Below are 27,993 nucleotides of genomic sequence, written 5' to 3'. Positions count from 1 at the left end.
TAACCACTATTATTACAGTAGATGCTAATGAGTCAACAAATACAACACCGGTTGATGAGGAAAAAGCTTTTGACCTATCGGACTCTGATGAAATGTCTGAAAAAAGTGTACACCCCGTACCTCGAGGAATAGTAAATCCAAATTATCCTGGCTTCCAACACTTGGCCCACACTTTACAGGTGACATAATTTCATTTAATCCGAAGACTTTTAGAAATTAAACATGTGTATAGTGAAAATGACTAAAAACTTAGAATATTATTTTTGTATTATTCAATTATTAATATAAATAAGTTTTTTTTTTCTATTTTTAATACAATTTAACGGTACGCAGGAATATTCTTCAAATATTGAACCATTCTATCATTCAGAAAATGAGATGACGGACGACGACTTGGACGTGGATATAGTAGGATCAACTTTTAATGAAACATTGGTCAACGGAAAACTTACTGGCGATAATAACAACCAAGATATTAAACATTTGGAAAAAGATAACTTAGGTAACGATTTATCTTTAGAAGTCAAAAGTTGCATTACATCTCCAAAAAATGATATGCCAGACTTGCTGAAAACGATATCACAGAATAACAATAACGTCGATTCAATAAACTATGATTACAATTGTTCAGCCATTGACATAGAAAACAATTTTCACACGACTGATATCATAGGTGACTTTAATAAAGAAGTTGAAGACGAAATAAGGCATTTATTAAACTACAATATTAATATTGAAGATGACTTAGAAGAATTAAGAAAGGACATCAAAGATAGTTTTGTGAAACCAATAGAAACCACCATAAATAACATAAGTGATGTAGTAAATCACGTCATAAAAAAGCTAGTAGAAAATGATGTTTATGACAAAATTGAAACTCTCTCATCACCAGATCTTATTAATGACCATGAAATGGAAGACGTTACTAACATTAATAAACAAAATGAAAGTAATACGAGGACTGAAATGAATATAAGTAGGCCTACATTTTTATTAATTGACAACAGCGTTGACAATAAAATAACAGATGCACTTTTGTCAGATGGAAAAGATGAAATTAATATTTATGAGGAAGAATACGATACGGAACAACTGAGTCATAATGTCGAAAACACCATTAAACAATTGAGCACGGAATTAAGAAAAATTATACCAAAATTAAACGAAATGCGCGAACGAGATAAGCTATGGACTGAAAATAAAAAAGATATTCCCGTTATTACTGATGGGAATTCGAACAATATATTACCTAGCAACTCGAATCTTAATAGTGAAACCAGCGCGCGGTCACGTCATTACATTGAAAATACGAAGCGGAGCACACAAAATAAGCTCATATCCAAAATGAATCAATACTCAATCAAGACTTACGTGTATGTGTTCATTTTGTTTTATTATTGTTATTGCAAATATCAATTCAATTAATTCCATTAAAAATATTATGGTAAATGTTACTAGGTTGGAAATATAATATTTTAACTATTTTCACTATTTTTCACAGTTAAAAAATATATTAGCCCTCCTGAAACACCTAAAAGTGTTAAAAACATAATACCAAATTTACAATGTGTACCTATATCCGTAGACTCGTTTGTAAGTCATTATTTTTTATTGGGCAAATAGATAATAGTAAAAAAATGTTTTAAACAAAATAGCATGTACATACATAATAGTTCATACGTTGATCTAACAAAAGTTTTAAATAGAATTGACGCGGTCAATGTAGATAATTCGAACAAATTAAGTAGCAAGTATTAGTAAAGAACATTCGTAGCTTGTTAAAGCAATTGAAAGTGTTCGTGGACTCAGCTGTTTTAAAGTTCGTGTATTCGTTTAAATGAGGTGTAGTAGAATACTTTATAGCACTAATGAAATTTTATAAATAATCTTATTGTGTTTTACTTTTCAGTGAATCAAAAGTTCGACAAAACTTTACAAAAAATGTACCAAAAAGTCAAAACGTGTCCGTCCGTAAAAATGATAATCAAGTTGAACCTGATTTCGGTAAGTTCTATTACTTTTGTTAGTAAAAATACACAAATTAATTTATTTTTCATTAATACCTTTTTGCATGCATGAAGAAATTTCTTGATAATAGGTATTACAAAGTGAAAGAGTTTGTATATTACTTCGAACTATCTGATTTCGGAATCTAATCCATCCATTCCATTGTAAAAGATATTTTTGAACATCCATCATGGGTGATGATTTTATAGTCTTACGTAATCACTTTTTTTTTATGTAAAGCGACCTGTCGAACAGTGAACTAGCGCATTCCATTCATTAAATAATTCGACGCCATCCCTATATATGGAAAAAATCTTATAAACATCATAAAGACATGGAGTTATGAGAGGCTATGAGATTTATAAGGTATTCGATTCATATCTGCGTTCCTTCAAATGGGTGGTTCTGTAGGTGTATAAAGGTTCTGTGGTGTGTAATAAGGTACCTGCGGCAAATAAGGCCCACCTAACTTTAAAACTAAAAAACTCCAAAAATATTTTAAAATATTAAAAATAAATGGGTTCAGGAAAAAGTTTTTTTATTGAGGATGAGAATAAAAGATAAAGAGTAATATAGAAATCAGCATGGAAAGAAATATAACCATTTTTAAAAACTTTTGCCATGGGCTTTATTAAAATACCACTGTAAATTAAGGCCCAATATTAAAATTTTCCTTTTTTATTAAATTATCAACAAAACAAAGTATTTGACATTTTCAGCTAATCATTCCAACAATTTTTTTTTACATTCACTTAAGAGATATTGACAATGGGCTTTTTTAACTCCTAGGGTTACCCCCTAGAAGTTAAAACTCCACTTAACTTAAGCCACTTTTTAAGTTATCACAAAATTTCTTATGACTTAAATAACATATTCTAAATCAAACTTGCAATTAGGAGATTCGGAACTATATTCATTTAGAAATATTGTACTTTAATGATTAAGAACTTACGAGTAAACAAACAAAAAAAAAAAAACATTTAAAAAATAGGTACTAATTTACTTAATGATAACTAAATAATTTCTTATCAATTTTGGTCAATCCTAGGCATTTTTCGTGGTACCATATTTGACATTTAACACACTGTCGCATATCCCGACACATGATCTTCTTTGCAAGCGCGGCAAAACCAAGATTCTTCCATAAATTCCAGAAATGATTCGGTTGTCATGACTTTCGTGACATTTTTATGAAACTGCCAGTTGGTAAATTGTCACTAAATTTAGGCTTCTGCCTCTGCCCTTTAAATATTATCATTGGTGAAATAAGAGTCCCGACAGCATTGACCCATATAGCGATTGATACATTTTCAGCATGCTCTGGTGCAATTAAATGTACTCGTCGAGCTCCTTTTTGCGCCAAAACAGTGTTGATTATGAACAGTCATCCGGCATCCCTTTTCGTCTACGTTGTAAAGTTTTTCCGGGTGTGTTAATATGTACATCCAGTTCGTCATATAATTTTTTAACTTCTTCAAATTGTTGGCTTGCGATTGGTCTGTTCAATTTTTATGCCCTGGATAGATTCATGAACTGTGCCTTTCTTTTTGAAATTTCTGGATGCCGCTTCAAAAACATCTTCAGCCAATCTTTGCCAGCAAGGCCAACGTGTTTGTTGAAGTTATGTTTTAGCTCATATTTGTCGCAAAACATGAATGCTTGTCTACAAATAAGCTTAGGGATTAGTTGCAACACAACGTTTGCAAATCTTATGATTCTCAATTCTTGAGCTTCATTTATCATTGAAATGCGTCCTAAGCGTCTTATTATATTTCCACTTTTCAAGTGGATCCTCAGCGTACATCTAGGAATATTATATTGGTCTGCAACACCACACTGCGTCAACAGCCCTCGTTCTACAACTGCCATAGCAGAACGCAAATTTTCATGCGTCCACTGAGCCCGTCGTGGAGGCATATCTATTAAATCTGTGAGTAGAAAAAATATGTTGAGTTAGATAAGAAAGATAGGGCAATAAGGCCCATTACCTACTCCAGTGGGCCTTATTAGCCATTTAGCATTATTTTATAAAACCATCAATTTAGGACAAAAAAGCTCTTACTTTGGATTAAAACCATTGAAATTATATACTCTTATATCTCAAGTTTAATAAAATTATCTTACGTTATTAATTAATAGAAATTCAATCAAAATACTTACATTTATTTGTCACCAATAATTATAAATCCGAGTTCTGTAGCGTAGCCCGTCACAAATCGTTTGCTACTGTCGAGATGGTAGCGCGAACCGGCCGCAAGCTAATGTCGCGGTATACCTATCGGTCTTATGCATGTGTGAGTTAAGTTTGAATCGGAATAGAAGTATTTTAGCGCGAGTTTTCAAATGTGGGCCTTATTACACCTCGGGCCTTATATGCCGCAGGTACCTTAGATTACGTTTGCGTTAAAAAAAATCATGGCTCATTTTTAAATTTGACTTTTTATGTAATGGACGAGCTACTCTGATAAACTCGTTCCACATGATACATTTCGTGAGCGCGTAAGCAAAGCTATATCTATACATATAATAAAATGGCAGGTTACATTGAATATTTTTTTAAAAGAATACTTGGGGTGCGATCTACAATCGATACCGAAGTCAAAAATATAGTTTTTAGAATTTCTGTTTGTCTGTATGTATGTCCCGGATAAACTCAAAAAGTACTACATGGATTTACTTCAAATTTGGCACGAATATTATTAAGAAGACGGGTCAACATATAGGCTACATATTATCAGGCTATCATCACCTATGGGGAACGAGCAGTGAACCTTTATTTCTTTAATGCATTCTGTAACAACGTGTAATCTAACGACGCATATTTAAATGTTGTTGTTATTATGTTAATAACCATGCTATAAGCTATCATCACACTATAAAAATCACGCAATATAAGTAACTTAGGCCGATAAACATAATGAAATGAATATAAGTAGTATCAAGACAAATTTTAAAGCATCGACATCTATGAGATTTCAAAAACATCAACATCAATCCCCTTTTGGATGTAAATAATTTAAGTTTGATCATGTTGGCGATGTTAATAGTTGTTTTGTTGTGTTTGCTGTTGTGTTTGTTGAGTTGTCACCAGTCCTGACTCTCTTTACATTTTGGCTGCGGAGAGCCAAACCACTAATTTTGTGTATCGAGAAGTCCTATAGGTTTGTATTTTTACCCCATTTTGTATTCCTTATTCATTATTTTCTCCATCTGCTTCAGTCACAACTCATGACTTAATTCAGCAGAATCGCCATAAAGTCATTTATTCGAAGCAGGCTGATTTACAAAAGACAGTCTCCCTCTGTCACTGCACTTTCTGTAGATATGAAATGTAAAGAAGAAACAGGTAAATGCGTTCACGCAGACGACGTCGCGGACAACAGCTAGTTTACAATAAAATCATTTACGAGAAAAAGAATCTGTTTCCATATGCGGTTCTTTAGTTGTATGAGGCATTTAGTATTCACATTTTACTTTATCGACGTTTTTTAGGACTAGTAAAGATTGTATTGGACGGTTATGCAGTAATATATTGCTAGAGTAGCTCATATATACAAAGTAAAATTAAAAAAAAATTCCATAGGTCTGTTTTTGGTGATCATATTAATTTTAGCCATTTATCGACTTCTTCAATCTTATAACTTCACTCTTATATTTATTAAAACGCGTAATAAATTAAAAAAAAAGTATTTATCACTAATTAGTTAATATATTTTCCTATACATAAACCAAAATATTTCATGTCATTATTTTATTTTTATAAGTTTCCATATAAAACATATCACCCATTAAACCGCAATAGTGTTTTTTACATAAACCTGCAGTTTATATAAAAAACCCGTAAATAATCGCTCTGTTTTTAAAAAAAGGGGTTTTTCGATATTTTGTCTTAACGGAACCGGGATTTCCCAGTACTTTAGGTTTTTATTTATTCTTATAATATATAATAAGTATTATCCTTCAAAAGTTTACTATAATCAAACATTTACGTAGTTGTCGTTGAATTTTAAGTAATTTTCCGCGGCACTCGTTAAAAGGGATTTATTATCCTGAAGAAGAGATTCTAAAAAGAGAAGTCATTGTACCTGTTAGTTTTTCAAGATGTACACTGCTGGGATAAATTTACATTACATATAAGTATATATGCCGATACGTCGTTGTACTTTTTCTCACTTTCGAACACGATTGACGTAGTACCATAGGGTTTAATTGTGATTGACACCGTTAAGAGGAAAGGGTACCGGGTCTTTCTCCATACAAACGTAGTCGACTGTTTTCTCCCTGGATAATGACACTAGATCAAATATTTTTGTGACATAGAACTCTTTGCTGCCATGACCATGCCCATATGTTTTGATTTTTTTCATATTTTTATTATCATAGGAATTAGGAGACTTAAAAAACTCGAAATATTGCATAATTTTTTGTACATTTTCAGACACTCACTAAAAAAAATATATGCATATTTTCAAAAAAATGAAAACATAGGCGCATAGCCGAAGTCTTCTTTTATTTTCAAAAAAAAAAATTTTTTTAAAAATTGCCATGTTTTGAGGAGAAAACAGTCGACTACGAAACACTGTTTTGGTCAAAAATTATATACCTAAAACGGTCTGAGCTGCAGTTGTCCCTTTCTTGCTTTTTGGGGGATAGGTCTGGGGGAGGGAAGGGTCAAAGCAATACGTATATACGCCAGCGAAGTGATGCCTCATAGTCGACAATTATATCGATACACTAGTGATGTTATTTTTAGTCGATATTTTCTAAAATTCGTATTAACAGAAATTAAATAATTTCTCTTTTCATAACTACAATAAAACCGTATTTGTATATGCGGTTTTTATTGTAACACTGTGCAAACCTGGGCTAACGAAGGGTTTCGCTAACAAATAACAATGATAATTATGGTAAATAACTGTGTTGTTTGTTTTTGGTATCAAAAGGGCTCAATACAAGGATTTCAAAAAAGTATATTATGATTATTATTACCGTAACACTAATAAAAAATACAATAAGAAAGTTTAAAAAATTAGGACTGCTCTTTTCCATGCCAAAGCCAAGCAAGCTGCGAGCCGCGCTTCTTCCTCGCCTCCTAGGCGAAAAACAACTTCGGGGTTTACTCTTTCCAATATATTTTTTTATCAATTTCGGAATACTTTGTAAAAAGCTATGCATGGTCAAACATAAATAAATATAGGTACGTAGCGACTTTAGAACCTCCTCTGTTTTTTTTCATCGGTAAAAAATTGCTTAGTAGTTTTCTTGACATTACTGAGGAGCAGATTATTAAATTTGGTCGAATCTATGTACCTATGCGATTCGTATTTAGACTTCGCAAATAGAATCATATTTCTGAATTGCGTAAAAAACTCAAGTGGCCCCACTAGCGTAGCATTCCTTGGAACCCCGGGAACCTTGGGACCCTGTATCAAAATTAGTGGGGGGGGCAGGCAAATGATGGGTAAAGATTTCTCACAAAAAATGCTTGCATTGAATTAAAATAAATATTTATTGATTATAAGTTATAACTTCCTCCTAGAATAGACAATAGTGAGTGTAGTCTGCTGTAGCTGTTCCTGTTCCATCGAAATCCTTAGGTAATTTTTTATCAGTTTTAGTTTTGAAAAACATCAAGTTAATACCTCCGGAAAATTGGATGCAAGGCTATTGAATTTTATCAGTAATAATTCCATGAGTTCTTTAATGGAATGAATGTTTTGAATTTCGGATTTTAAGCTAATTTAAAGAGCTTGTAGTTCCAAGCTGGAGAGTTATTAGCCTTGACCTGCAGCAATAGATGCGGGGGATCGTTCGCTTCAGCCTGTGAGGCCAATACTATTAGTGAATTCCTATGAATCTTCCGCATCTATATGGGGGATTCACAGGCGCATAACCTGAAGAAGAGATTCAACGCTGCCTCCAGGTCTTACAGGTAGTAAATCGCTAGGGCAAAGTTCAAATACAGCAGAATTGGCGAGAGACTATTGGACTTTCCAAATGGAACCCATGCCTTTTGTTTCTTACAAAAGCTGTCGAAGGTAACTTTTTTTAGTCTACACTTCCATCATTGCGCGAACCTGAAGGCTCTCTGGCATATTATGCGAAAAAGTAAGCGAAATTCTTTGCACTCTTTTTGCGTCGAATTCAACTCTTGACGATGAGGGAAAAGCACCACCGAGCATTCCACGGTGCGAACACGCGATACGTAATGTGCACTATGAGTAGTGTCGTTTGTCGTGTTCTGCATTATTTCGATGTCAAGAAGTCTAGTGGTGCTAATTGTATCCACCAGTGGTTTGCAACCAATGTGCGAGCTTCGTGCGCAATGTTTCCGCGTACATTCAAAGTGTGGAATGACCTTGCTAAAATTTGGGGGTTTTAAAGCGTCTAGTGTCTACATCTTTTCTCTAAAGGCCATGGGCGACGGTAGCCGTTATAAATCAGATGGCTTCGTCTGCTTGTGTGCCCCATTCTTATATAAAAAAGATTAATTAATTGTTCATAATGATTAACTGAATCCCGAAATAAACGATACAGAATGTTATCAACAATTGGGCGCACGCTTGACTCGGATAAAAGGGGACTGCTTTTCAGACTTCAGTCATTTCTGAAGTTAAAACTCTATAGGTATGTATGACACTTTTTTTATTCTTTTTTCTAGGAAGCACAAGATTAAGTGACATTGTGGATAGCATTTTACTGATTTTTGCTTACACACCTTATGGGCCCTGTAAATAGGGGGCCCCGTATCATTGATACGGCTGATACGGCAGTAGTTACGCCCTGAGTGGCACCCAATTCCTTACTTCGGGAATACGTATATTCTCAACTTACTTTACTCTATTCTTTTTAATCCTGTTGTACCTGCTTATCTAAAACGACGATTTAAGTTTCTTAGTGATTCCAATGAACGCAGTTTTCGTTCTGAGGAAAGCTTACTTCTTGAATTTCCCTCTCACTCCTCTTTCGTTTATACTAAATCTTTCACTGTTCAAGCTTGTCGACTTAGGAATTCTATAGACGTGTAAAATCGGTTTCTATTTTTAACCCACTTCCAAAAAAGGAGGAAGCTCTCAATTTAACTGTATTTTTTATGTATGTTACTTCAGAACTTTTGACTGAGTGGACCGATTTCTACAAATTTTTTTTTAATCGAAAGGTGGTGTGTGTCATTTGGTCTCACTTGAGTTTATTTGAGATCTAACAACAACTTTTCGAGTAATATAAATAATACGTTTTTACTTGACTATTTTCGTCGACCTATGTTGTATTATACCGCATAACTTTTTACTAGGTGTACCGATTTTGATGATTTTTAATTTAATCGAAAGCTGATGTTTATCGTGTAGTCATATTTAAATTTCATCGAGATCTGATAACAAATTTTTGAGTAATCTTTAATAACGCGTATTTACTTGTCTATATTTTCGTCTACCTTTGTTGTATTACATGTCGATGTAATTGAAGTCGGCTTTTTTTCCTTTGCGTACAAGTCGAACTCGATCCACCCAGTCAAAAGTTCTGAAGTAACATATATACAAAAAAAAAAAGAAAAATACAGTCGAATTAAGAACCTCCTCCTTTTTTGGAAGTCGGTTAAAAATCAATCTGATACGTATTATTATTTTCTGTTGGTGTTCAATAAAGTGTATTGTTATGTTATGTCATGTTAATCAACCACTCTTTAAAAAAAATCAATCGATTACGTAATTTGCCTAACTAAAAAAACATAAATAAAATAATAATTGAAAAAGTCGCCTTCATGATTTTTGTAAGTGTACAGTACATAATGTTTAAAATTGGTGTGATTTATTTAGCTATCTTTGTGTAATTATTGAATTTTTATCTTGTTCCAGCTTTTTCAATTGACTTACTAATAGTTGTTCTTCACGCAGGCGGCTTTTCTTGTTTTTTTTTCTTTAATTATAATATTATTTTTAACCATTATATCGCCGCAATTATATGTTAATTAATATATATAACCTATACCCATGTATTAATAACTGCGACAAACATGAGACATTACAAATTATATAGGTACTAAGGCAAACATTTTATACTGTGTATGTACTACATTACATATATATACTATACTTACACTTATACTATGTACTACATGTATACACTATAATTATGTATGTATTTCATTACCCATTCTTACACACACCTCAACCATGTAATTACATACCTAATTCATAAATAAAGTACCTAAGTATTTCGATAATTACCCACAAAAATATAGACATGTATCAAGTCACAAAGAGTATCCAATTCAAAATAATAAAACATAAATAATAAGTAGTTTACGAAATTCAATAATAGTAAGCCGAGTCACAGCAATACGATGCAGAACAAATTCAATAAAACAAGCCAAATTCAGAAAAATAGCACTATGCGCTATATGTACTCGTAGTCAATCACAAACGAAAGATGCGAATACTAAAATATCGTCAACAATTAATAGCTGAATAGCCGGCACACGCACACTAACAACACGACAGTCACACATAGAAAAAACGGGGCGGAGATGGCGCGGGGCGCGGTAGCGGCATGCAGCGCGACAGAAACATTTTATTCAAATACCTATTTTTGAAAAGTCTCTTCGGTACCCTTTCCTCTTAAGCAATCATTATTTGGGGTAACGGAGAAACTATGGCACACGACATTAATACCTGAAAGGCTTTTGATTGTGTTTGACATAAATCTCTTTTGATATAGAAATCATCATACAATCTCTTCAAAGTATCATACACTAACCAGGTGACCAGATTTTTTAACGAGCGCACAAAGCTCTTAATGTCTTGAACAGTTCCTTGAATATTAAGATCCTTGAGACCTACATTATGATTGAAGTCCTATTCTGAGGTAATTTGGAGAGTAATGCCAAACTAACTGCTGGAAAGCTTAGAGTACTGAAGAGGACCAGACGATTTTTCGTATTGAGACATTGGATTTATTCTGCGTCATCATGTGGAATATTCTTTGCACCTTTGCAGATGTCCTCCAAATGTGATCTCCAATGCCATCAACTATCTTACTATCTTCATCAACGACGGGCGGTTCGTGATATCGTTTATAACCTTTCATCTCTCCATAGAGGCGCTGATTCTACATGAGTAATAACCATCTATGATCTATCCGCCGTCATGTTGTTACCATAGCAGCCTTTTCTTCCGGACACGTTACTAATCTCATCACTTGAATACTCAGTTTGCATCTCTAGTTCTCCTTAGAATGAATTGTGTAATTAAAATAAAAGTCCCGAAAGAACCGGACTGAAATTTGATTTCCCGCTTCTTGATGACTGACCAAAGAACCAGGTAATCCCGGTACCGAAAGAACTGGTGACCTAAATTCTAAATAATACTAAGATAAAACTTTTACTTCCAACTTAATTTTTTCAATATACTTAGTTTTGAATCGTGCCTTGTTTTTAGTTAATCAGTACGGGTACACACTACATCATGGCTCTGTTTGTTTTTTTTTTTACTACAAGAACGAAAGATTGGTATGCACCTCAAAATCCAATTGAAAATAGCGATTCGAATTGTTGAAGAGTTGTTCGTCGATAAGAATTGCATGAATGAAATGAGCAAATTGTTTTTATTTTGCGTAATAACCTACATTCCGGCGCTAATCTAAAAAAATAGAAGTAGCAAGGTTAAAATGTTACTTATTTTAAATAGTTATATCTTTAAGAAAACGGTGGTGTATTATATAGAGATGATCTTGAAGTTATAATGATTTTGGTCTTTCAAACAACGACATGACATCACAATAACAAAAATTCAGTACCCACCAATCTCGCTTTTTCTTATTTATATTCTAATATGATTATGTAGTCCAAGCAAAATATAAAAGAATAAGCAGTAATTTGATTTTATTTTACTTTTTCATTGATTAATCTACTTGGGTCACTCTTAAATATTTGTTGGGTCATTTTGCACCAAGTGCACAACAGTGAACCAATTCCTACTGTTTATTAAAGAGGTCTGAATTTTTTTTGCTTTAATTCATAGAGCTAATGTTTATAAATATATTGAACGACAACATATTATATAGGTATTGGTTTTGGTAAAAATCTGAAAGTTAACACATTTAATTTTCTAAGATATACTTAAGTCTCAAAAAACTTTGTTCACTGTTCGCTCTCACAGCTCACCCTAATCACCGAGTAATACGAGTGTACCATTACATAAACATAAGCGGAGAGAAAACCCTTGGTTTCAATCATTTAAATTGTTACTATTAAAATTATTTAAATAGTAGTTAAAGGGGTTATATTTTAAATTAAAAGTCCATTCTTAATTTTTTTCACTTATGTGACTAATTTTTTATTATGTTTTTCAGATAGCTTCGATGTATATAACATAGAAACAGCATTACCTAAGTTAGATTTGGATACAATTGAAAGTCACATAAAAGCAGCTAAAGATGCTGAAAGACGTGTAAGTAAATATTTAAATTTTAAATCAGTTTGGACTTATTATTAGAACTCCTATAAACAGACACAATGGGCAAACATAATACTAAAACCTTTAATAGTTTTTAGTTTTAAATTTGGCGCTAAACAGTATAACTGTTACTGTGTACATTCACATTGAATCCACGTCTCCTTCATCCATGCATTAACCGTTAAAATTACCAATTGGTACTCAGTTCAGCTTTCTACGGTGATTCAACAATGTAGGCAGTCAGCCGTTCTTTTCATAATATATTGTTACATTCATTTCTGCTCGATAGTTGTACAAAGTACAGACAGCTTGACGCGCGTTCGTTGTGTTCTCCGTAGTAATTATTCTTTAATAATAAACAAGTGTGATGGCGTCGATGCCATATTTTAATTCTGAACAAAGACATTATAAAAAGGATACGCGATTCCTGCTAGATTTATATACCATTACGTATGATAATCACGAATCAGTCGATAATATTTGCTGCCTAGTGAGTATTTTTTGTCTCTGCTATAGAAAACCATTGTGTAAATTAATGATTAGGTACAATACGCAGTAAAATATAAAACCATAAAGTACAGTTTCAAGAAAGTAGAGATTAAAAATGGAACACGTATTTGTCCTTGCCCTAAATGTCAATTGTGACAGGAATGACAGGATAATAAACTTTATTATTTAAGTTTACCCATGTTACCTATTTGTTAAAGACATATGCCATATTATACCAAAAATTAAAAGACTGATTAGTTAAGATGTTTGAAAGTTTTGTTACGAATTTAAAAAATAAATTTAGGAAAAAGTCTATCGAAATACCAAATAATACAGACAGCGAAAGGACTGGATTAAAACGAAGTTTGCATAATCTTAAAATTAAGTTATTGAAGTCAGATACTCCAGATTTAACGCTTTATAATAATTATTCTGATACAGCGTTAAGTCCTCGTGCTATTGGTACAGCAGAATGTGCCGAAACAGACATCGAATGGCCAACGATATTAGACAATAATCCTGATGTATTAGATAAATTTACTAGAATTATTACTATCACTCAAGACGCTCCTTATGATAGAAAAGTATAAAACTATATGTACATTTTAGTATATTACGTCTGTATAAATAAAATCTTTAGGTATCTTGCTATTTCTCTTGTTTACAGAAACGTAATGATAGGGAAGAAATTCGGAAAAGGTTAGCAATGGGTGTTGATACTGACGATTATTATAGCTTAGGTCATATAGATCGACCAGGAAAGAAGCCCAGTTTACACTCAAGACTTCAAAATGGTAAGTAACTATATTTACATTGTTGTATATAATTAACATTAAGAATAAATACATTTCTATTAAAATATCTCAGACAGTTTCATTCCATTTGTGTTGCTTTTATTCTTATGGGATGGGAAAGTAAATTTAAAATGTGCTATTTGTATTTTAGTATTTACAATCATTAAGGCTGAGGGTGTGTTGTGTTTAACATCATCATATTATCATCACATTGGCTCAAACACTGTGTTTTTAATCTTGTATTCATGTGTTTGCTAAATACTTGTGCTATGTATGGTGCAGGGAAAAATCTACAAATATGCTTTATGAATGAAACAGCATCTGACACTGAATCTCAAGCGTCAGATGTTGAGAGAAATTTCAACAGTAATAGTAAAAGTTCCTCAAGATCAAGCCTGTTTATCAAGAATAATTTCAATCATCCGTACCAAACGAGACCGCTCTCTGTTAATATTACAAAACATGAGAAAAATACAAATACTCAAAGTGGTAAGTTGTTAAAAATTGTATTGCATGGCAAAATATTGATGTAACTATTGTTTACAAACTTTCCCACGCCAATTAGATAATTAAAAACATATGAGTAATTTTGTAAATTGATGTAAACAGTCCAATGAATGACTGTGTTGTTAATTAAATGTGTGATTGTTTAATACTTGATAACAGTCTTGTTTTAAATATAATAGCTAAATAATTGCTCCTTTAATTTACACAATAACCGATAGATGGACAGAAAAAAAGGTTTTCTGTTTTAATAGTCTTAATTCATTCTTGCAAGTCAATTTTACTGTCTTAAAATAAATAAAAAGTAAGTAATAGTAAGTTCATAATAATTAATAGATATAATATATATGAATAATTAATAGATATTTGACATATTGAATGTGATATAATAACTTGTCTTCACACGTTAAAGAAGTGTTCAATAGATAAAGTGGAGTTTGATGGTGAAAAATAACAAAATCATTCGTGTGTATGGCCTTTGGAACTGGTGCTAATTATTTTAAATTTAATAAAATGATGAAATGTGTTATTAGCTACGTGATCTTTATAAAATTATTTATATTTTTTTTATTTGTGTTAATTAAATATTTTTTATTATATATATAATTTTCAAAATTGTACTATCACTGACCTACATATTTAGCCAGCCGTGTATTAATATATAATTTTATATATCATTAAAAAATATAATTTTTTTTAATTATTGAAAATAAAAAAGGCAAAATTAAAAATTTCTTTATTTAAGTAGGTTTCAAAAGCACTTTTGAATTGTTATTAATCTTACTGTTCTTAATTGTTGTTTATGTCTGTCGTTTTTCCATTAAAGTTATGCATTATGTTCAGCATTAGTGATACCATACGAAGATTCCTACACAATTCAAAATTATAGACCTTCAACTATTGATGGAAAATCTTTACTGGTATATTATGTTAACGTCATTCTATGGGATGACTAATAAAGTTCTATCATATCTATATATTTATCTATATTTTTTAAATTTGTACATTAAAAAAAGAAAACAATTTTGAGACTGATCTATCATAAAATACTCCTACTATATATACTTTCAACAGTTTGTTATGATTGTTATAATGGTGTTTTTAACAAACAGAAGATTTATTTAAAAAAAATCAATTATTTTTTTAATTTGGTGTTACAGGTACAAAACTACGTCCGACATCCTTAATGCTAAAATCTTCAAAGTCTCGGTCGACCCAATCTCTAGGACACATTGAATTCAAGGAATCAGACTTCTTTGCTCTACAGGCCACTCTTCAAACTGAGGCTAGAATAGCTCTGGCTCAAGCTAAAGAAATGGCTCGTATACAAATGGAGGTAAATATTTTTTTTTTTTTTGTATTAAAATTAAAATCTAAATTCTCTTTCTAAACTTTTATAATATCTTTAGTATATAAACAATATTAAAAAAGTATGTCAACTTAAAAAAAATGAGTAAGATTTTGTTGCTTCTGATGATTATGGTTAAAACCAAATTTTTATATACACACTATTTTGTTATTATCTTAGATTTAAATAAAATATACAGCACACCATCTGTGAATTCCTTGAAATTGATAAATATAGTCATATTTTTAGTGATTTATCTTATTCTGTGTTATGCACAGCTTCAAGTATCCATCTTCTATTCAGAAGGTCTGTGGCCTTATACGAGAAGAGTTAGGGTTTAAATGGCCACACCAGTCCAAAGTAGTTTGGTCAAAATCTTTTGAAACATGGATTTTTCGAGATAATAAAAAAGACAAATTTTGAACTTAGAAATTAAACAGTGTAGATTTGACTTAACACGGCAAGCTCTCGCATTTCGTTGTCACAGCTAGCAGTAGTTTAACTCCCTGCATGGTCTGATCGGCCTTTCATAATTTTATCGTTTAATAACGCATTTTTAGATAAATAATAAATTCTTTAATTGGACCAAATACTTTTGTTTTTCAATTTCTTAACCCGTCTAATTAAATCGTACAGTTTATTTTTTTTTTTTTCTTTTTATTATAAGAGTAAAGATAGCTTTAAGTGGTGAGTGAGTGTGTGTGTGCAGTTTATTTTATTTTTTTCTTTTTATTATATGAAGAGTAAAGATAGTTTTAAGTGGTGAGTGTGAGTGTGTGCGTGCGTGTGCAGCGCGAGCGGCGGGCGCGCGGCGCGTCCCCGGTGACGGAGATGCTGCGGCGCGGCCTGGCCAAGGCGGGCGCGCCGCTGGCCGCCGACCGGCGCCGCGTGTCGCGCGCGCTGCTCACCGACATGAACGTCGCGCAGCTGCAGGTACGGCGCTACATTGAATCTATCTATATTGAACAAAGCCTGCGCAACTAATGCAAATTTATTATTATTTTTTTACCTCATTAATCTTATTTTACTTTTGTGTTGGTGTGCAAAAGTGTAAATAAATAAATAAATAAAGCCAGCCCGGTCACCGACCCGCCTGCCCGGCGTGGTGACTGCGCGCGGGGTGCACCTATGTCCAGCAGTGGACTGTGATTGGCTGAAGTTATGATGATGATGAGCGATGAGGTGGGGCACAGCGAGATATATCCTGTTCGAAATCTGGGGCAATCCGTCTGTGGATGTACTTTGACCTTGCAGAAGATCACAGCTAAATCACACTGCTCTCAAGTAGTATTGTGTTCCTGTGGTGAGTAAGACTGATACCGCGTTGGCGCAACGGTTACAGCCATGGATTGTACTCGTTGCGCTGGCGGTTGCGGGTTCGATCCCCGCACATGACAAACATTTGTATTGGCCATACAGGTGTTTGCCGTGGTCTGGCTATATGTGCAGTCCTTGTGGGTCTCCCCACCGTGCCTCGGAGAGCACGTTAAGCCGTCGGTCCCGGTTGTTATCATGTACACCTGATAGCGATCGTTACTCATAGTAGGGAATATATCCGCCAACCCGCATTGGAGCAGCGCGGTGGATTAAGCTCTGATCCTTCTCCTACATGGGGAAAGAGGCATATGCCCAGTAGTGGGATATTACAGGCTGAAGCGTGGTGAGTAAGGAGGCCAGAGCCCGGTAATCGCTTACCATCAGGTGAGGCGTATGCTTCTTTGCCGACCTAGTTGTAAAAAAAATTGGTTGTCTGTAAAGTTGGTTTACGGACGATAGTTTAACGTGACAACGTCATAACCAAAACATCTCGAGGCATATACAATCGAGTGGAAGAGAGATAGATGCGGCGCAAGCGTACAATGAGCGTAACGGGGTAATGCGCATAACGCTACAATGAGTCATCCTTTTTCGTGCATGCAGGCGTTCATCGATTCATTAGACGTCACGTCAAAAAAAAACATGAGGGCGTAATTTTTATACGTTGTTTATTACTTCGTTTATATTGCTAGGTATTGGTTGCTATTTGTTTTATAGCCTACTTTTTCAATTAAAATTACTGAATACTAATATTTTTTTTTTTTAATTTCTAACAAACAAAATCTTCCACTTGTTATAATGTGTGTATATCATGTGTGTAATTAGAACATGAAGTGCTGCGAGCCAAGCGTATGATGTTGTCAGTTTAGTTAATTTATATACAAAAATAATTTCTTACATATAAGTAGCTTAGTGGGGTCCCGCCGTTTGCTTGAACGTTTTTTTTTTTTTGGATTTTTTGTTTCCCTATACCAATCGTCCACATTGAAATTATAAATATAAAACATTTTTACATAAAAATTTATGCTTTTAAAAATTATGTTGAGATTACTGTTTTATGCCTTCATTTTGTTATTTTATTTTTGTTTATATCTTTGTATGGCTTTATTGATATTGATCAATTAAAAACATTTGTATGTTTGTTTAATTTACGCCATATTTTCGAAATGACGTTTTGATTTTTCTCGAATATGATATATTGTCGTAGGTTTTTTCTTTGTTTAAGTACGCTTCGACCTTGCGGTAATTAAATTATCGTGATGAACAACAACAACAAAAAAAGAGTTTTAATTAAACTCATGTATGTGTAAGCATATGTATGTTAGTATTTGAAGCATTAATATTTGGATCGTATAATTATTATTAAAAAAAGGCGTCAAATAAATTCGTAGAAGTTATCGACAAATTTTTTACGTGACCTTGCAATTACGACTTCAAGTTGCCGAGTCAAGCGTGACGTTTTGATTACAATGGCTATTGTCCAAATGCATTGTTTCGTCATTTTTACGTCACCGCTGGGATGGTAAAATAAAAAATTACTTCGACTTTGTCACGAAAATGTAGTAGATTTTTTGTGGGTACATTTATTCATCTTTTTACTATAGAGAAATCGGTCTGAATACGGTCGAGAAAGTTAAAATGATTCAGTTAATAAATTAAGTCGTAGGACAACCATTTTCTACTAAAAGAATTTAAAATATGTTATTAAGCCTTTATTTCTGATACATATAACAGTATCGTAACTCGTGAACTCATGTGTTTTGCCCATAGTCACCACGCTGGGCAGGCGGGTTGGTGACCGCAGTACTTACTGGCTTTGTCGCACCGAAGACGCTGCTGCCCGTCTTCGGCCTGTTATTTCAAAATTTTAATATTTCCTGTTTGTAGCAAACGCACCTCCACAAAGAAAACCGATAGGTGGCTTCTTACTACACTTTGGTCAGACCAGGAATAATCTGCCGATGTAATCGATGTTCAGAACGTTAATAGGCACGCAGCAACAAAATACAATGCACCCACGTACCTTAGAGAATCGATGATGACTTCCACTATCGTTAGAGCACACCAGCTGGTTGGATTCTGCACATCACTTCAAAGTCTTAGAGCAATTGCTAATAGTTTATTGTATCACGATTAGAGTTTGATGATAACACTTGCGCATAGAAGCTCGCGTGGCGGTCGAGTTCCGAATAACGACGTGCGTTCGCGGCGCGATCATGTGTGCCACACCTAGTTGCTACTACCCTCAAGTTTTTGTCAAATATCTCAACTCGCGGGCAGTGAGCGCATAACAGCTTTTCAAGGCTGCGTTTTGTTGCTGCATAAATCTACTCACGCAGAACATCGATTACAACGGTAAAAATCACGAAAAATGTACGATGACGGAACATCCCGCCCACCAAAATAGCTATGGTATTTTCAGGTAAAACAAAAAATATATGATAAACGGTGCGATACTAATAGTTATAAGAAAAAAAAAAGAAAAAAAAAAGGATTAAAACTAAAAAACATAAGATCCAATGGAAGCTAGTCCTCCAGTGGCAGAGGGCACAACTTAACCAAAGGCCGTTGGATTACGTTATTGGTTGCAGTTTTAACCATTGCGATTCGAATGACTCCGTCAGCTCCAGCAAGAAGCTGCTGTACCCTACCAAGGGTCCAGTGTAACGGAGCGCGGTTGTCATCTTTGATAATGACCATCGATCCTACAGCTAGAGGTTTCGAATCTTTGGTCCATTTGGCGCGTTGCGTTAAAGAATTCAGATATTCATTTTTCCATCTGGACCAAAAGTTTTGGTGAAAGGATTGTAACAGCTGCCACCGATGAAGCCGATTAACGTTAATTGAAGATAGATCCTCATCGGGGACTGCAGTTAACGGTTCTAAGGTCAGGAAGTGACCTGGAGTTAATGCTGATAAATCGTTAGGGTCAGCACTTACGGGGCAAAGCGGTCTCGAATTCAAAACAGCTTCTATTTGAGCGAAGAGCGTTGTTAGCTCTTCAAAAGTTAACACTTGATCACCAACAACCCGGTATAAATGAGTTTTGGCCGCTTTAATTTGAATCTCCCACACTCCGCCGAAGTGGGGAGCCGATGGAGGATTGAATTTGAATTCAATTCGCTCCGCATGTGAAGCATTTTCCATAAGGGAAGACAGTTGATTCCGGGCACCAACAAAATTGGTACCACAATCCGCATGAATAGTCGTGCAGCGACCACGACGCGCCACAAAACGCCGAAGAGTAGCGATAAAACCGTCCGCTGATAGTGTGGAAACGACCTCTAGATGAACCGCCTTTGTCGCGAGGCAAACGAACACACAGAGGTACGCCTTGTCAATTTTAGCGCCACGATGTGGACCAAGTTTTATGCGAAAAGGTCCGCCAAAATCCACGCCCACGACAGAGAAAGGCTTTACCTGATTTACACGATATGCAGGCAAATCGCTCATTAACGGTTGTAACGGTTGAGGGTGCAGTCGATAGCACTTTATACATTTTGAAAGAACGCGACGCACTGCACGTTTCGCTGACACTACCCAAAACTGCCGCAATAGCAGGAAAATTGTTGTGTTTACACCAGGGTGGCAGTAACTACGATGTATGTGATCGATAATTAAATACGTTAGCGGATGATCAGAAGGTAAGAGCGCTGGATGTTTGTGTTCGTATTCCAGCCCCGAGCGAGAAAGTCTGCCGCCCACCCTGAGGACTCCGAAATCGTCGATGAATGGGTTGAGTTTACGAAACTGTTTGATGACAGGTTTTTTAATTTGTAAGCTTAAAATTTCATTGGAAAATTCTTGACTTTGGGTATGTGTTACTAACTGCATCAAGGCGTTATGACGTTCAATGTTATTTATGAAAAGATTTTTATTTGAGTTACAGCGCTTTCGAATTGAATTAATAAAACGATAAACATATGATAAAACGTTTAAAAGTTTTTGTAACGATGAAAAACGATGCGTCAAAGAGGTTAAAAAATGAGAATTGTCGTTATTAGCTCCTTGTCCGCTCAATAATGCAACTGATTTGCGAGCCTCAGCTTGGATAATCTCTTCTTCTTCCCGAGTTACAGTTACAACATGCAACGGCCATGAATCCTTTTCCTTTGCAAGCCAATCTGGTCCCGCCCACCATAAGGAATTATTCAGAATTTCACTGGGGAAAAGTCCGCGGGAGCAAATATCAGCTGGATTGTCCTTGGAGGAAACGTGGTGCCAGCATTCTGGTGGATTGATTTCCTGGATATGACTCACGCGGTTTGCTACAAAAGTAGTCCAGCGTGACGAGTGAGAGCGTAGCCAGGATAAAATGATAGTAGCATCTGACCACAAGAAGACAGAATCGATTGAAATGTGCGCAAGGCACGTATCATGAACATACTTATATAAATCAGCCAGCAGGACTGCAGCACAAAGCTCTAGTCTCGGTAGTGGAATTCGCTTCAATGGAACTACTCGAGCTTTGGAACAAACAAAGAAGACCTGAATGTTTCCAGCTTCATCTGTGGCACGTAAATATATCACAGCACCGTACGCGACTTCAGAACTGTCGCAAAATCCGTGCAGTTCGTATGATGTGGACTTCGAGCAGGTAGGTTTGCGCGGTATACGAAGTTGAGCTAGCTTCGGAAGTTGATCCGTATAAGAAGCCCAAGAATGGACGACTTCGATGGGTGGCGTTTCATCCCAATTCACACCGAGAATCCAAAGTTTTTGGATCAAGCACTTAGCTTGGATTGTGATTGGTGAAAGAAAGCCTAAAGGATCAAATATTCGCGCAAGTTCGCTTAGGATTGAACGTTTAGTACAAGTTTGATGTGAGGGTTGTACCGAAAAGAGAAATGAATCCGATAAAGGGTCCCACTGAAGACCGAGAACCTTTAGAGGTGAGGGTTCCGAGTGGTCAAGCGATATTGAACCTTGTAAGTGATGTTCAATGGGTAAGTCAGATAAAAGCTTTGGATCATTACTAACCCACTTACGAAGTTGAAAATGTCCTAAGTTAAAAAGTTTGATAAGTTGCGTCTTTGCTTCCTGAGCAACGTTAAAATCGTCAAAGCCGCAGACAACATCATCGACGTACACATTTGAGAGTATGATCTGTTTCGCCAGTGGAAATGCATCCCCCTCGTCATCAGCAAGCTGTCGCAACGTACGGCAAGCGAGATAAGGAGATGAGGCTACACCATAAGTAACCGTATTCAAACGATACTCTCGAATATCATCGCAAGGCGACGATCTCCAGAGAATACGTTGATACTCGCGGTGTTCAGGCGAAATCAGAATCTGCCGATACATTTGGCGGACATCCGCCATGATTACGATTTGATGTTCCCGAAAATGTAAAAGAATTTTGAAAATGTCAGGTTGCAACTTCGGACCGATTAATTGAGAATCGTTGAAAGATTTAGAGTTACGATCCTTTGCAGACGCGTCAAACACAACTCGAAGACGAGTCGTAGTCGAGTCAGGACGTAAAACACAATGATGTGGGATGTAATATTTACCTGTACCCATTTGATCAAGTGGCACAAGTGACATGTGATTAGACTCGATATAGTCAGCCATGAATTCGCAGTATTGAGAGGATAATTCATGATCTATTGATAGCCTTTTCTCAATTGCATAAAACCGTCGAAGTGCCACTTCGCGAGAGCCGTTAAAGATAGGTTCAGAATTATCTTTAAACGGATATTTGACAACATATCTACCAGAAGCATCACGATAGTGCTCTGCTACAAATTTTTGCTCACAAAGCTGTTCTTCTGGTGTCAATGAAGTTGCTTTCGGTACGTCGTCTAATTCCCAGAATCGATGCACTAATGAGTTTAACTCGGTATCGATATTGGACGATAAAGAAGATGTGAGTAACGCCGCACGAGAATTTAAATACGTCTTTCCAAGGAGAAGCCAACCGAATAACGATTTGAAAGCGGTAGGTTGATTTTGACTACCCTTGATTTGCTGACCTAACAGCGATTCGGCGAAAACATCAGCAGCTAACAATATGTCAACCGGTCCGGGAATATCGAAACTGGGATCCGCTAAAGTTAATGATTGAATGTGAGACCATCGGCATGAATTTAGTTCAGCTATTGGTTGATCGCTACAAATTTTGGAATTACGTGCATATTTAATTTGAAACATATTTTATTTTGTGTGCCTACACAACACGTGACGTCTCCGCTAATAGGAGCAGAAGCTTCTCCGAGTCCGCAAACACTTGCCGAAGTTCGATTAGGTACTAAATGCAAACGTCTAACTGCCGACTCTGTTATAAAGTTACTTTGGCTACCAGTATCGAAAAGCGCTCGAAAAGATTGCATATTTCCATCAGCATCCTGAACTTGCACGATAGCAGTTGCAAGCAGCACGGTAGACCTTGAAGGAGATCTCGAGTATAAGGCTGCTGAGTTCACACTCTGTTGTGGCTTATTGGTACTGTCACGATGGAGTAGGCTGTGATGTTTACGTTTACATATACGGCACGAAAATAAAGAATTACAATTCTTTAATTGATGAGAAGATTTTAAACAGTTATAACACCATTTCTTTTCTTCGGCAGTTTTAATACGTTCGTCTATCGATTTTTTAAGAAACTCGGAACACGATAAAATAGAATGCAATTGATTACAATACGAACACCTTTTAGTATAAAACGAAGGTTTGTTATTATTAGTTGTAGACGTAAGCGATTCATTGTTTTCTGTAACTAAGGCGTGTGACACACTGGGGCGTTTAGTTGTGTTTTGAAAAGGCTTAGTATTCGATTTTGGTAATTCCAAAAAATGTGTATCCCGCATTAAAGCCTCACACTTAGATTGTAAAAATAGTTTTAATTGATTATAAGTCGGAAACTCGATATCGGAATGTTTTTCTTCAAAGCTACGACGCATTTCTGTATTAAGTTTTGATAAGATATGATACACAATGATGAAATCCCAGTCTTGAACCGGTAAATTAATTGTTTTCAAGATACTTAAGTTCTCATCAAAAGTGTCGAGAGACTTACGAAATTCCTTAGCATTCTTACATTTAAATTCAATATTAAGAATTTCGCGCCAACAAGTAAAAGCAAGATCGCGTTTGTTTTTATATCGAGCGCATAAGGCTTGGTACGCACTAGTGTAATGTTCATGAGTTAAAGGAAACGCTTTAACTACGGATAATGCGTCGCCGCTAAGGGAGGACACCAAATAGTGAAACTTTTCTGTTTCGGTAAGTGAAGAAGAATTATGAATTAAAGCGTTAAAAGTATCAAAATACTCCGGCCATTGCTTGATGTTACCAGAAAAACTAGGAAGTGTTATTTTCGGTAACCGAACATTTAACGATGATGAAACGCTTTTCGATTGCTTTTCATCTTCACTTCGAATTAAACCGCGATAAATAGAATCAATTTCGTAATACGTGTTATCAAATTGCTCCTGTAAACAAGCATCCGAGTCAGAAGCATCATCTAAAATCTCCAAAATACCGAAATGTGCGTCTTCAAAAGCCGCCGCTATGGTTTTAATGTCATGATGATAAGACAAAAATAAGTCGCGTTGAGAGGGATCACTCCTAGCTAACTGACCGATTTCTAAAGCTTTATTTAAACGTTTAATAGCAATTGTCCGCTTTCGACGCAAAGATGGCAAATCTTGCGTAGTATATTCGAAATCTTCAGATTTTGATTTAGATTTTTTCAAAGCACTAGACTTTCGCGTATGCCTACTTAAAAGTGACATTTTAAGTTGGATTTAGTAACAGAGTACAAACAAAAAAAAACAAAAAAAAAAATTAAAAGAAAAAAATAAAAATTATATTTATTCACTAAGTGTGTTACCACCCTAATGCCTCGGAATATTGTTTACAAAAAGTACGATGCCTACGATCGATGCAGATGCGCTTCGATTGACAAGTATTTGAATAAAATATAAAAACATAAACGATGATAATTATACAATCTTTTTCTAAAGTATTTCGTTTAAACGGTTAATTATGATAAGTGAACAAATTAGTCGTAGTTTGAATTTTGAAGTTTTAATATTGTTTCGTATTATTTTGTTAAAAGTGAATACCTATTTACTTTACGGCTTAGTTGGATAAACAATTAAATAGTTTCACCTAACCGGCACGATGAGTTGGCGAGTTACCGGTGGGAAAAATATAACTACCCGATATTGAAAAAAATAAAAATAAAAATTCGATTTCGTGAATTATGAAACTATATTTCAATATGTTTTGCAAATATAGTACGATATTTAACGCTTAATGACGTATGAAATGATGTACAAATATGAATAGTTTGATCTTGTAATGCCTAAAAGAATTAATGTAAGCCGATAGGTAAATTAAGCACCGATAAAAATTGATGATTGCTTAATTTGATCTTACAGTAATTCAAGACAAAACTAAAACGATGATTTTACGATATAAATCCCGATAAATTGACTAGTTAGCCCGTAAGTACTGACACTGAACGTTTCTTTGGATTAGTATATTCCGATTAAATGATAACTCTGCAACCAACAACGATAAATATAGAATGATTACGATTTACAAAGTACCTATTTTAACCAGAAATACCACAGCTATTGTATGTCGGTACAGCACATGAGGTTAGTGGAAACCATCCCGGGTTTCGGCACCAGAGAAATGTAGCAAACGCACCTCCACAAAGAAAACCGATAGGTGGCTTCTTACTACACTTTGGTCAGACCAGGAATAATCTGCCGATGTAATCGATGTTCAGAACGTTAATAGGCACGCAGCAACAAAATACAATGCACCCACGTACCTTAGAGAATCGATGATGACTTCCACTATCGTTAGAGCACACCAGCTGGTTGGATTCTGCACATCACTTCAAAGTCTTAGAGCAATTGCTAATAGTTTATTGTATCACGATTAGAGTTTGATGATAACACTTGCGCATAGAAGCTCGCGTGGCGGTCGAGTTCCGAATAACGACGTGCGTTCGCGGCGCGATCATGTGTGCCACACCTAGTTGCTACTACCCTCAAGTTTTTGTCAAATATCTCAACTCGCGGGCAGTGAGCGCATAACAGCTTTTCAAGGCTGCGTTTTGTTGCTGCATAAATCTACTCACGCAGAACATCGATTACAACGGTAAAAATCACGAAAAATGTACGATGACGGAACACTGTTATTTCAATATTGTAAAAATATTATTATAATATTATAAACAATCAGTTTTTGACAAAAAAGTAGGTACTGTTTATATGAATAGGGTGAAATTGCGAGGAATGTTTAGTCAGTAAACATAAAATTATAACTTATTATAATGAACAGTTTTTGGTTACATCTTTTCTTTCCAGGTGATTGTGAACGAGCTTCACTCGCAGATCGAGGCTCTGAACGAGTCGCTGGTGGCGCTGCTGATGGCGCGCGACGAGCTGCACATGGGGCAGGACTCCATGCTCGTCGACATCGAGGACCTCACCCGATACTTGTGAGTATTATTTTATTTTAAATTACAGAAAAAAGGTACGTTCCGCCTGGTGGCAAACCGATACCGTAGCTGATATACGCCTCCAACACTAGAAGCATTAAGGACTATGAGCACTTTGAATTCTATAGATGACTCAGGAGTCACCCTCGACCTTGGCGACTAACGAAAGCGAAATATCGGGAGTTTCAAAACATTAATCGTGTTAAGTCCCGTAGAACAGGGCACTACACCTTGGGATACCGAGGTTGCTCCAGGAAGTCGTCGGCAACGTGTAGGGTCTGCTAGGCTTCCTCGAGGAGCTAGGCTGGCACGAATAGTGCCCCCCAGCCAATCACGCAAAAAAGGCACACCATGACGTCGAGTTGCGGAAAAGAGCCCGTGAACAACAGCAACAACAACAAGTCCCGTAGAACAGAAAGTGTTACCAGAAGCATTGTCAACGCGATGCCGAGAATATCCTCGAAGTTTAAAAGGGTTGATTTGATTTAAGTTTTTTTAAGTATTTAAACATGGTGGTAAACAAGCTTACGATTGTATGATAGTAATCCCGCCAGGAGCATTGCATGCGTGTTACCGACCCTGCCCCGACCCTCTCTAGGAGCTAAGGTCACCAGTTACCTGACTCACCACAGGAACAAAACGCTACTCGACAGCAATATTATTTAGCTGTGACAGAATGAATCAATCTTTTGATTTAGCCTGTAATGTCCTATCTGTGGACAAAGGTCTAATTCTCCATATTGGAAAAAGAGACTGATGCTCCACAACAGGTTAGCGGATTATTTATGTAAAAGGAGTAAGGGTTGCTATCAGGTGTCTGTGACATATGTATGTACGGGGTAAACCGGAACCAGACCACACCAGAAACAAATATGGCAACGACTATAGCGACTTTATTCATATATATTTAAGTTTCATGAACAACGAAAAATAATATAACGCAATAACTTTGCAAAATTGTGAAAGCTGATTGGCCATTTGAACATGACGACACACACACACACACATGAGCAACACAGCATTTGACAGTTTATTTTTTTACTGTTAGAATTGAATATTAGACCTAACATAGGACAATGTTTGACTCATCAGATTGTATATAGTAAATATTACAAAACAAACTTAATTAAAACAAAATTAATTTGAAATCCAGGTAACCATTAATCTGTAAACAAAAGCAGTGACAGAGACAAAATCGACTATCGCACTCTGTATGTTTTTTTACGTAGAAAACGGCTTGAATTACATTGAAAATTAATCTCGTACTTAAACCCAGCCTTACAATTTCATACAGATCCCTGGCCTTCCTAGATAAAGGGGATGCCGATATGCAATCAAACATTTTCTCCAAATAAGTCCATGAGACATTTTAACAAGTTTTACTATGAAAATAATATTTTTTTTTAATTTCAGAGGTGTCAAAGAGCAGACAAAGAAGACCAAAGGCACTACCAAGTCAGGAGTAAAGAGGCTCTCGTCTTTAGTGCACAAATAAACATATACGTTTATATATTACTCTTAGGTATATTTACAGTCTTATCTGTTGGTGTTAACATTGGTCTCTTATTGTATTGCCTTAATCATGTTTAATCAAATATATAAAGCTATTGTATCTTA

The 27,993-nt window shown here is 35.3% G+C and overlaps 1 protein-coding gene across 1 annotated transcript; it reads left to right on the top strand.

Annotated features, from left to right (window-relative positions):
• The first annotated feature begins 77 nt into the window (after nucleotides 1–77).
• LOC123669511 (MATH and LRR domain-containing protein PFE0570w) lies at nucleotides 78–27,993 on the top strand. The gene is made up of 10 exons (XM_045603116.1): nucleotides 78–179; nucleotides 334–1,373; nucleotides 1,910–2,004; nucleotides 12,358–12,459; nucleotides 13,350–13,534; nucleotides 13,618–13,744; nucleotides 14,027–14,233; nucleotides 15,409–15,584; nucleotides 26,243–26,376; nucleotides 27,790–27,993. The coding sequence occupies exons 1-10, from the start codon at nucleotides 93–95 to the stop codon at nucleotides 27,869–27,871; spliced, it is 2,235 nt and encodes a 744-aa protein (XP_045459072.1). The 5' UTR covers nucleotides 78–92; the 3' UTR covers nucleotides 27,872–27,993.

Source organism: Melitaea cinxia, chromosome 3 (assembly GCF_905220565.1).
Source record: "Melitaea cinxia chromosome 3, ilMelCinx1.1, whole genome shotgun sequence".
Classification (NCBI taxonomy): Eukaryota; Metazoa; Arthropoda; class Insecta; order Lepidoptera; family Nymphalidae; genus Melitaea; species Melitaea cinxia.
This window is presented reverse-complemented; position numbering and strand designations above follow the sequence as displayed.

What these genes read in the sequence shown, in the direction of transcription:
- LOC123669511 (XM_045603116.1), top strand. Translation starts at nt 93, where the DNA reads ATGTCTGAAAAAAGTGTACACCCCGTACCTCGAGGAATAGTAAATCCA. An exon ending in ACGCTCCTTATGATAGAAAA is followed by an intron (nt 13,535 to 13,617) that starts GTATAAAACTAT and finishes TCTTGTTTACAG; the next exon opens with AAACGTAATGATAGGGAAGA. An exon ending in GAGGACCTCACCCGATACTT is followed by an intron (nt 26,377 to 27,789) that starts GTGAGTATTATT and finishes TTTTAATTTCAG; the next exon opens with AGGTGTCAAAGAGCAGACAA.